Consider the following 11,652-nt stretch of genomic DNA (forward strand, 5'->3'; position numbering starts at 1 on the left):
GAATGCTGTTCTTTTGCCCCCTTCCAAAGTAAACATACGTCCAGGGGCTGAAGGGAGCTGATGAGGAGATCTAGAGGGTGGATTTGGGACAGAAGTGGGAATGTCCGGCTGATGTCCTTTGTAATGATGCCAGTACTACCCATTGCATTCTGCGGCAATACTGGCTGAGGTCGTCTTTATTAGACAAAGACTGTGTGTACCAGTACTGCGAGGTATCGGAAGCCATCTCTGCTTCATTTACAGGACTAAAGGGCCTGAGTTCCCAAGGTGGCTGTCCTCTAACCATCAATGCTCCAGTTTTGGATTCAGTTAATAACCAGATGTTAGGCCGAATTTCTGTTGTAAAGGTAAAAACTGCTGGTATTGAAGTGCCTCGGGCCGCGAACTTACAAAAAGTTTTGCCCTTTACTGGGGCAGAGCCCCACAGATGTCAGTGGGGCTATGTGTGAATGGAAGGGATGCCCACAGGGGACTAGGTGTGTGACCCTAGATGGGAAGGAGCTCTCTGTATGCACCACAAGGCTGCCTCACTATCCTCTTTCAAACCCCTCCTGAGAGCCCTCCACAAACCTGACCAATGGAAAGGCAGTTGGCGTGTTGTGGCTGCTGCTTGCCCTGTGCTACTACTAAGCATCTTGTATCACCTTGTGCTCCATCTGTCTGTCTGTTGTGTCTACTTCTTGTCTCTAGCTTGGAGTGCAAGTTCCTCAAGGCAGGGACTATCTCAGGATGGAGCGAGGCCCTTTACGTGCTTCCATGAACCAAATGGCAGCAAGACTGGGTGTGCTTCTTGCCCAGAAGAGTCCCTGGGGATATGATAGTCGCTCCCAGTCTCCCCTGTCGAGGGGTCTGAGGTGTTAAGGCATACCTGACCCCTTTGTGAAAGCTCTCCCATTTAGAAGGAAGCATTCAGCCTGCCCAAGAGGAACTAATCTGAAAAGGGTCTTTTTCAACAGTGATTTCTTATTGTCTGACTCCTGGCTACTTCTGTGATCAGTAATTGGGCTCTGCTGTTACACAAACTGGGGGAATGGCTTCTGCTGCCCTTCCTATCCAGGGCACTCTCCCTCTCAGACTGATATCTCCCTTTCATCCACAAAGCAGCTGGAGAGGGGATTAGACCTGCCACTTAGGGATTTAAAGTCTCTCTTGCCTGGGCTTAAAACACAGCTCTATTAGTCAAGGCTGGAACAGGCTCACCAGCCTTTCTCTGTGTCCCGGGAATCACTAGATGAGGCTAGAGCACTAAAGGAAGTGGCTAACAAAAGCCCTCCAGTCCTCGTACCTGTTTGTAGTTCAGATGAACATAAAGGAAATCATTTCCACCTCTCCAGCTGGGAGGGGTTGAATTCACATTGTTCCTGGTTCCTTTAGTTACAGGCACTGGCTTCTGAGCTGAAAGCAGGTTTCACTGAAGCAATGCAGGAGCTCTCAAGGATCCAGCATGGAGAGTATGCTCTGGAGGAGAAGGTTAAGAGTTGCCGCTGCGCCATGGAAGAGAAAGTGGCTGAGATGAAAAATTCTCTGAACACTTTCAAGGTAAGAACTGCTGCCATGCCCTGTCCCCCTGGACAGGATTCTGCACTGAACAAGATGGAAGAGCCTTTTCAGAGCATCCAGGCTCAGAAATGAGAAGGCAAACCCCTTAGAATCCAGTTGTTCATTGGAGGTTGTAAGTGAAAATGAGTCTTGATGCCCTGTCTACCTTTGTCATAGAGCTGCCGTAGAGTCAGTCTGTGCCCAGGATGCCTTGGTCTGGGGTGTTGTTTTTGCTCTAAATGCCAATAGTCCAGGGAATATGTGAAAAGGAAGATTTATAAATGGAAGTGATATCTTTTACTGGATCAACTGTGTAGCTGGGAGAGGTGTTAGACAAGTTTTCAAGTACAAAGTGCCCTTCCTCAGGTCTGGGGAAGAAGCAGAGACAGCATAAACTAGCAACAGTTTGGTTTAACCAAGACAGTAATTATTCCCACTTACATTAAGCTTACTTCACAAATCTGGCATCTCACAGGTCTGGGCTAAGGCATGTTATAGGCTATGGATGAAGTACCTTGAGAGACATTCATTGAAAAGATTGCACAGAACCTGGCTCAGCACACAGCCCCTGGCTTCCCTTCATGCGCGTGGGCACAAGGAACCTAAATTCTGTGAGGCTGGGATAAAGTCTTTTGGGAAGTAGGACCTCTTCATGTGAGTGAGATGACTGGGCAACATTGAAACTCCTCATCCTGACCCCAATTCTATCAGCTTTGCAGCTCTCTGTCAGTGCCCAGCAATGGGAAAGATGGTATTGCTAATTGTGGATGTGTAGCCCAACACAAGGGGAGCCTCGAAAACATAAGCTGTGTCCCTCCCCTTAGCTTCCATAGAGGAATGCAGCTCTTCCAACCTGTTCACACATGTTATATATGCAACAGATGCTTTGGAAACACAGAACATCCCAAGGCTTATTTAATCAATATGGACATACGGAATATTAAAAAGCTATTGTATCAGGTGTCTGAATGGGTCAGATATAGGGCATTTCCTGCACGAACCACAGTCACTGGAGTGAGAAAGTCATACAAATTCCCATGCAGAAGATCAGTCTCAGAAGTTCTGCTCGCAGCCCCCTGGGCAGGAAGCAGAGACTGGCTTGCTCAAGCTCAAGAGCATTCAGATAAAAGGCTGGAAATCATGTAAAGTGGTGCCCTAGGCTGATGGAAGTGGTAAGGAATTGACCTGGGACAGTGACCAAGCAAGAGAGGTCAGTCAGAGTATCTGCTCTGTATTTTAAACCTACCAGAGACCCTGCCTCCAGAGTCTGGAAGCTTGTTTGATAAGAGTCATTGTTTCATGGTAAATTTTCTTGGTGGTGTTTTTGCTCTGAGTAGATAGAGCAGACCTCAGGGTTAGGTTCCTTACCTCCCTGCAAAGATGAGGGTTTGTTAAGTAATCAGAGGTGTACAGCAGTAGCATAACTATGGGGCAGAGGGCAGTGACTGGGGCACCTGCCCTGAGCATTGACTTGGGTGGGGTGTGCAAAAAGAGCATGCATCCCCACATTGTTGTCATGGCTGTTGCTGGGACCACTCAACTGTGCCTCCGGCATAAAGGGCTGCAGCAAACCACTGTATGGTACCATTGAGACATTCCAGCTGCTTGATTAAGCATTTATTTCAAAGGGTGCCACTTCTCTGCTCCACTGCATGGGAACATGGCTGTGCTCAAGCTGAGTGGAGAGGCTTTGCCCTTTGTGTAAAAGCTGTAGCAATCAATGGAGTGGATTGTCCTTTACTGGGCAACACATTGCAAAGTAAGTGGATTGCAAACACTCTCCCCTGCCCAATACACACATACACACACCAAGCATGAATGATCTAGGCTGTACTGCAATACTTCACTGCTGTGGCTCTACAAAACAGCACAGTGGGTGCTGAGCTAATGTTAGGGAGGGAGAGTGAACCATTTCCTTGGCTCAGGCAGGAGGTGCCTTGGATTTGGCACATCAGAGAGAATTCCTAAAGGCTGACACTGGGGGAAGAGTGCATGGGGAGACCATGAAAGTGTCAGGGGTGCAGTATCCAGGAAAGTGGAAGGATAATTAAAGTAAACCAAGTTTCCAATTCTGCAAGTACACATGTGAGCAGACCTACTGCAGTATCAGGACCAAGGAGAGGACAGTCATTTTACAGTGCTGTAAAAGAATAGCTGCCCTCTCTGGTCATAGTTCAGAGGACATTAAACACATTGAGAATCATTCTATTGACTTCATTAGGCTTCAGGCGGAGCCCTTTGCTCCAGTTTGCCTCTTTCTCTCTCTAGTGCCATCCATCTTCAGGCCAGTGCTGGGTATGATACCAGGTGAGTTAAGATGACCAGATAAATCCAGGGAGGTGGGGCTAGGTTAGCTATCAACATGCAATGTATGGGATACGTTATATCCTGGAACTGTCAAAGAGTGATAATATCAGATGATCAGCAGCTACTTTTCTTCCAGAAATTCCTAATTAAGATGGGCTATATACTTGTACACAAAGCAGTGGTTCTCAACCTTTTTGGGCTGAAGACAACTTTCTCTGGATTTAAGGCACCCCTCATTGGACTTGATACATCTCTCCATAACTTTTGTGAATCAAGTGGCACACAATTTCAAAAATTATTTTATATATTGTAGTGCTTACTCCCTTGCAGAGGGGCTGGATGGTGGGGTGGAGATAGGAGATCTTTCAGGCAGGCATAGGCCTGAGCCTGTCTGCATATCTGCTTATCTCCTTACACCTCGTTATGCCTTTCAAAGGATCTGGTGGCACCCCAGGATGCTCCAGGACCAACACCCTAGTATAAAGGGTGAGTTGAGAGTCATTAGCATAAAATGTAGCAGCATTTGTGTGGCCTGCCTGACACACTTTCCCCACCAGAAAGCATTAGCATTTATGTTCAACGAGTCATGGCTGAGCTTGTCCTGGGTATTTTTTTATTTTTAGGAGGAGCTCAGTGATGCTAAGTCAATGATCGATGAAATCAGCGCCAAGCAAGAGGAAATGCAACAGAAAATTGAACAGCTACAGCAAGAGAAACGCAGGGAATCTCGGAAAGTGAAAACTAAGTAAGGAACTAAACCCCAAATGCCCTGAAGACCTCAACAATAATTGCCATTATAAGCTATTTTAGACCACTTCTATCATAGACTAGCTTAATTTCTTCTTAGCTGGACATGTTGGCATGCCCTGAATGGTAGTGGAACTACTGTTCTTTAGCAACACAGTGGCATTTTTGACTCAGAGACAGCAGCATTTCCTGCCTTGATGAGGGCTTGAACTAGACATTTTGCTAGGGTGACCTGTCCAGTTGTATTTCTTCTATCACAATGCTGCACAAAGGTGGCCTCTGGCTCAGCCCTATCCCGCAGCAAGTAGGAGGTACTTCCAGAGAGGTTAGTGAATTGACTTTAATGCAGATCCCTGGGGTTGTGTCCAGGGCTGCCTGCTCCTGAGTTGTTCCATGTTTCTATCACAACTATTTTGTACTGGAGCTTACCATGATTGATGTTGGAGCAGAAAGCTCAGCCTGAGGTATTATACTTTCCAGTTGCCTCTTTTATATTTTCACAGAAGAATACAGAAGGATGAACATGGGTCGCAAACAGTGCCTACCCCCCTGCAAGGCAGTCCATTCCGAACAATAAATCTCCCAGAGCCAGTACTGATTAGTGAAGATTTTACAAATCTCATGCACAATGTGACTTATGAAAAAGGTAAGAGGGACAGAGAACAAATCAAGGATTCCTTTGCTCTCCTCTGAAAACATACAGCTCTGAGTGAGTATTCAAGGGACAAGATGAGATGCAAGTCATAGATTTGTCAACATATTTGTATGCACCTTGGCCTGAGGAAGTTAAAGGCAGAATACTGGCCTGGTGCAGGACTAAGGGGAAACCCAGGACATGTGGATTCATTGGCAGTGTTTGGTTTGTCCCAAGGTGCTGGGGATCAGAATTTAGTGCTGCCAGGGCACTGATAGTGGCATGAGTACTTTGCCCTTGGTTGGATTAGGCCTGAGTCTCTTTCAGGCCCTAGTTTGGTAAAGCACATAAGCATGCACTTAGTTTTATCAAGACAAGCACCAAAGAGCCGTCAAGTAGCTGTGCTTTGCTGTCAGAACCCATTGCTTCCATTGTCCATAAAGGGGACATGTGCGTTTCCCTGATGGCAGGTTCTACCTCTTCCCATGCCCTGTGTCTGCCTAGCCTAAGGTGTGTACAGAACTTGCTTTTTTGCCATTTAAAGTGCTTTATTGGTGGGATTTAACAGAAGTGCATGGCTTTACAGCACTTAAAAAATGGGTACGGCACTTTAAGTTATCCTGCATTAAATGATGTATTAAATTTGAAGTGCTGTATTTTACAGCACTTTAGCAACCTACAGCGCTTTAAATAACTTCTGTATATTGGTCAAATTTCTGATCAGTGGAGAAGCCCCAGGAGGCTGTGTAGCACCCCCTACTGCCTAGCCTAAAACTGCAGGAGGGCTCAGAGCCCCTCCTCCACCAACCACCCCACTTCCATCATGTTTAAAAGTGCTCTAACTTTATGGTACTATAAAAAGTACTCTAAATTATAGCACAGTAAAACATGCACAGAGCATTTTTGTACACATCTTAAGCTCTTTGCAGCAGGAGCTGTCTGTTGCTCTGTCTTTGTACAGCACCTAGCACAACAATGCCCTATCACCGTTATTCCTAAAGTTCCACTGTGATAAATGTGACCAATATTAATAACAACAGGAACTGAAATGTATTTTCCTCAGTGGACGTTCTAAAGGGAGAAGTCCCTACACTGAGAAGAGTAAAGAATTAAAAAGCTACACTTCCCCTTTTGTAGTTGATTATAGCTTTCAGAAAGGAGCCCACTGTACAGCCATCTCATACATGGCTTACCCGTTGTCTTTCCACAGTCTCTGACACCAGAGCCCTGGCACTGGGAGAAGGAAATGTGAAAGTTGTATCAGGTACAGGTAGGCAGAGTTATGTAGATTTTAAAAATGTTCCCAAAACTTACCCACCTGCTTCTGTAGATTAGTAGAGGAAAGCAGTGGTAAATGTGCATAGCTTACTATTCTTTCCAGCTACTGGTGCATTTTCTCTGGGAAAGCAAATATGGTAAGCAAATTGAGGCAGCTGTTCAGTTGAACTACTGGTATATTCTAGATATGTAGCGAAGAATCTCTACCAGAAAAAATGGACTTCTTGTCACCAGGTTTTATGTTAGGAGAGAAGTCTAACTAATGCAATTTGCACAACTCACCAAAGGCACGCTGCAGTTCAGGATGTTTCTTTCCCTTCAGTTCATCTTTTAGAAGCAAAAAAATCTAGGGCAATTAGCCAAGTGGCCTAACAGGAACAAAATCCAAGCAATTCTCATTAAAACTGTTGAAACCCTGTGAGATTAACCTACTCATCCCCAAATCTCCTTCTTGGCTTATTAACTTCAAAGTACATCCATGCTGCCTCTGCACTGTTGTCAAGGCTGCCTCTGAAACCTAAGCCTTTTCCTGCCTGCCTAAATTAGAAATATAGTAGTGAGGCTTCTCCAACTGCACCCTCTGGCATCATTCATAAGAAACAGAAATCTCTAGGAGCCACCTCTAGAATGTCCTCTCTGCTGCAGTTCATGGTTTTGAGTGGGTGGACCTTGAGCAGGTGGGCAGAGTTTATTTTTCTCTGGTGGCTGCAGGAGCAGCCTGGAGCACATGTAGACTTACCATCAGAGGATTGCAGCCTCAGCTGGAGCAAAAATTGTAGGACTTGGAGAGCTGGAACAACTGACATGAGCTAAGGATCTGGCCCGTAGACTGTATTTACAGTAATTCTTTTCATGTACATGATCCCTGAATTGGAGAATGTCAAAACACCCATGTCAGTGAAGTATCCCCAAATCCCTATGTGTGGGTAAGCATCTTTATGCTCATTTTTACAGGGCACTAAGAGACCTAAAAATAAAAGCCTGTATCTTCAAAACTAGACCTTAATTTCTGAGGCCCAAATGTTGACCTCTTAGTCTTATCTCCTAACTTTAAACATGTGAGTTTAAAATTGTGGCTGAGCCCAGGCACCTGATTTTTAGAAGTGCTGATTAACTGCAGTTCCAGTCCACAGTCCTGGGCATGTTCAGCACTTTTTGAAAATCAAGTCCTGGATATCTCAGTTTGGGCACTCCAAAGTTGAGGCACCTAAAATTAGGTTTGAAAATTTTTATAGGTGGATCCAGGCTGTACTAAAGAGGGGTGCAGCAAACCACCCCATAGACTTTGGGGGGAAGGGGGTGGGGCATGGCTGGGGGTGGAGCAGGGTACACTTTGGAGCTAGGCTGACTGGGGACACTGTGGAGCCAGGACGCAAGCAGGCATGCAAAAGGGAGACCTACCCACTACCACCACCACTGCTGCTGACTGACCTGTGCATGGGGGGAGCCCCAGAGCCACTCTTCTTCCATTCCAGCAAAGACCGTGGGAGCAGCAGCATAGTGAGCTGGGCTCAGCTGAGGACAGCAATAATGGTGCACAGGTTCTTCCTCCCAGTGCCTCCCTCCATGTGTCCCCTGCTGGCCAGGAGCAGGTGCTGAAAAGAGGACTGTGCATGCTGCCGCCACCACTTCCCCGGCCAGTCCAGGCTCCCTGCACAGCTGCTCCCTGCAGGCCACAGCTGGAGTAGGTCAGGTGTGTGTCCGGGGCTCTCCCGGAGCCTGCATCAGCCAGGGAGAATGATGGCAGTATGGGACAGATTTCTCCTTCCAGTGCCTGCTCCTGGCCAGTGGGGTGGAGTGGCAGGAAGCAGGTGCAGGAAGAGGAAACCCAACCACTGTTGCCACTGTTCCCTTCTGAGCCTGGCATACCACACAGCTGGTGCCTATGGCTGGAGCAGGGCAGGAGTGGCCCTGGGGTTTCCTCTGTGCCTGGGCCAGTTGCGGGCAGCAGCAATGGTGGCCGAAGGAGGCATGTGACTACACCTCTGCACCCTCTTGGATTTAGCCCTGAAAGTCTACTCCTGAGTGAACAATATCATGGGAGTCCAAATAGCTCTTCCCCCAGGTGGTCTGAGCATAAGATGTTATCCTGCAGGCTCCTGTACCTTTACAAATATAAAAGGGTATATAATGGCAACCAGTATGCAACAGGACAAACCAGGTACCTTGGGATGCATTCCCTGTCTTCAGTGTAGTAGATGCTTTCAGGAACATTTATGAAGAGTGTCTTCCATCTCATGAGTGGCATTTTATACTTGTGCTTCTGCCCTTGCATTGGTGCAAATCTGGATACATGAACCTTTAACGGGCTGAGAGCAGGTATAAAGCAGTGCTGTTCTGCAGAATCACAAATTCTGGGGCCATTTTTCCTGGTCCAAATTGTCCTGCAGAAAGGCCAATTTAGGTTTCATTCTTATGGGGGAAATATCTCCATTGTAATGTAGCTCTGAGGGAGGATGGATGGCATCCCTACCAATTTGGAGGGGACAGGCTTTACAATTATTACCCAACATTATTTCTAGAGGCAAGCTGGAAATTCCATGTCATGGCAGATTTTGAGATTTCAGCATTTCCTTAGTCGTAATCAGGAATGAAGCCTAAAAATTTTGCAAAATCCAGGAAAAAAATTCTTTGGGGTCAGTTGTCCCTTCCCCCTTTTTTTATCTGATGATATATTAACTCATAAAATGAAATATTTTAAAATGGAATGTAATTTCAACACAAAAAAGAAAGGCATCATTCATGTCATGTTGAACTAGGACCTGTGCAATGCAGTTGGAACTTCTTCACCCCACTTTTTCTCTCAAATGACATTTCAGTGAAATCTACATGACTGTGAAGGGGTTTTTGACATCAACAAAACTGATTGTAATGATTTCACTGATGTTCTCCAACCTACTTCCACCTGGTTGTTTTTAACAGAGGCATTTTACAAAGATTGCAATGTCCTAATACAGCTTGTGATTTCTAGGAGTGACTAGTGCAAATGCTGAGACAGAAGAAAGCCTCAAACCTTCCTTGACAGCTGAGGCTCTTCCAAAGGGTCACCAAGGATCAACTGTATGGAAACAGCCCAAGGACACTAAGGAATGGGGAGATGAATATATTTCCAAGGAGCAGCCAGAGAGAGGGAAGGAAATGAGCCAAAGCAGATACAGCTCAGCGGACAGCATCTTATGTGAAACTTCCTTTGCTGGTAAGGATAGAGGGTGGCTGGCGGGTGCACAGTTTGAGTGGGTTCAGAGGAAGCTATGTTAATCTGAAGCCAAATACATGACTGGTGGTGCCTCAGAGCAGGCCCCAAGTTGTGAGCTTCTTTCTGATTTGGGAGCTATCCATAACTGCCCAACTGATTTATAGCCCCTTGAACAAAGCTCTCGGCAAAACCCCATGGCTGCCCCATGGGAGCTGACGCACTGTTGTGCTGAGGTCCAGCAGCTGTCAGTCATCCAGGGTCATGACTCGGGCTGCACAAAGACTCCAGACAGTGGCCCGAATCTGTTTGCCAGACTCTAAGGGAAACATGGCTCAGCCCCTTTCTCTGTAAGGTTGCCTACCCACTTCCCTTCTAAAGGCCCTTTTTATTTGCTTTTAACCTTCTTCATGAGAGCCCAGAGTTCCCTAAAGGCCACACCTCTAGAGTCCTGCAATAAGGTCAAAACCATCTCCCTTCCTTGTGGCCTTATTCCTCAGCTCTTTATTTCATGGGAAAAATCCAAACAAAGCTTTTTTGTCTGAGGACTTTCCTTCTCTGTACCTCAGAGACGTCACAGGCTCTGCACAGAAGGCCTGGGGCAAAGTTCAATATGCAGACAGTTTTACCTCTTGATTTCTGTACACAGAGACTCCTGTGCAGTAGTGTAATGAGGGCCGGGTGACCGGGGTAACTGCCCTGGTCCCAATGGGGAGGGGAGAGGAGGGAGCAAAAAATGGCTGTGGCTGCCTAATCACCTTGGTCAGGGTTAGGGTTAGAGTTAGGATTTTGTAAAGGGAAGTGTGAGAGCAGCAACCAGCACTGCAGGGTGGCTGCACCTCTCAATCCCAGATCACCCACCTCCTGGGTGCGCAGATGCACCACAGATGCAGCAGCTGGGATCTTTTTTTTTTTAAGTCACTCAGATAAGAATCTTACCTCCCTCCTCCCTTCCCTTCCATGCTCAGCAACATGTCCCTCCACACTCTTCCCTCCCTTCTCCTTTCCCATTTTGCCCTTCCTCTGCCAGCCACTGCCAGTATCCCTGCTGTCCCTAGCTGACCTGGGGGCAGGAGGGGAGGGGGCTCCAGAGATGTTCCTGTTTTTCTCCTGTGGGCTGCATATGGAGCCAGGTTCCACCAGAGACAGCAGCAGTGGCAGTGGTGATGGCAGCAGGTGGGTTTCCTTCCCTTGCATCTGCTTCCGGGGGAGGGAGGGAAAGATGTGCCACTGAGTGTGGAGGGGATGGAAAGCGTAGATTCTTACCTGATTTGGGGGCTTAAAAAAAGACCCCCAGCTGCTGCTCCTGCAACATTGTTGCCTGAAAGGAGCCACCACATCCCCTCTGGATCCTTCCCTGGTGCCAACGTTGTCAGTGGCAACTGGCCGTTGTCACTGCCTCTGTACGTAGCAGCTGCCCCAGGTGCCCAGTCACATCATTATGCCACTGCTTCTACTCAACATCTCCCCTGCCAGTCTCTCCTCCCTATATGGGAAAATTGGTTTATATAGGCTGCCCATTCTTTCCAGCAAGTCTTGCTTGTGAGGCCTACCATTATCTGCAGTCCCAAGACTATGAATCCTAGCATTTCCTTTGGCTTGAGAGAAGAATCTCAAGTCTCTGGTCCTGAGGAGAGACAGCTGTCTGGTTCTGCTTCTGCTTCCTTCCTGAAATGACTTCTACTTTCACAGGGGCTGAGTGAATTGTATTGAGGATCATGCTTCTCCAGGCAACAGTCAGGTCAAAAGAACAGCTATAAGATCAAGCAGCTAGAATCCGATTCAGCCCTTGTATTAAGTTAGAGTAGCCTAAGGCTGCTCTGTCTAATGACCAGGGATCCTGGTTTTCTCTAATTTAAAAAAATCCCCAATTTTCAGTTAAAAAAGTAACCCCAAATTCATCTTTAAATGAAATACCACTAATGTATATATGTAGATCTCTCTCTCTCTCTCT

General features: G+C 46.8%; 1 protein-coding gene across 1 annotated transcript in view; it reads left to right on the plus strand.

The window, feature by feature from the left end:
* Positions 1-320: 320 nt before the first annotated feature.
* ARHGEF33 (Rho guanine nucleotide exchange factor 33) overlaps positions 321-11,652 on the plus strand; it is a 30,388-nt gene continuing 19,056 nt past the window's right edge. Inside the window, exons 1-5 of the mRNA XM_019548552.1 lie at positions 321-347; positions 1,375-1,539; positions 4,470-4,591; positions 5,097-5,239; positions 9,477-9,701. Coding sequence (XP_019404097.1) covers positions 321-347; positions 1,375-1,539; positions 4,470-4,591; positions 5,097-5,239; positions 9,477-9,701 — 682 coding nt within the window. The remainder of the gene's footprint in view (positions 348-1,374; positions 1,540-4,469; positions 4,592-5,096; positions 5,240-9,476; positions 9,702-11,652) is intronic.

This window comes from Crocodylus porosus, unplaced genomic scaffold (assembly GCF_001723895.1).
Source record: "Crocodylus porosus isolate Cpor-Errol unplaced genomic scaffold, CroPor_comp1, whole genome shotgun sequence".
NCBI lineage: Eukaryota > Metazoa > Chordata > Crocodylia > Crocodylidae > Crocodylus > Crocodylus porosus.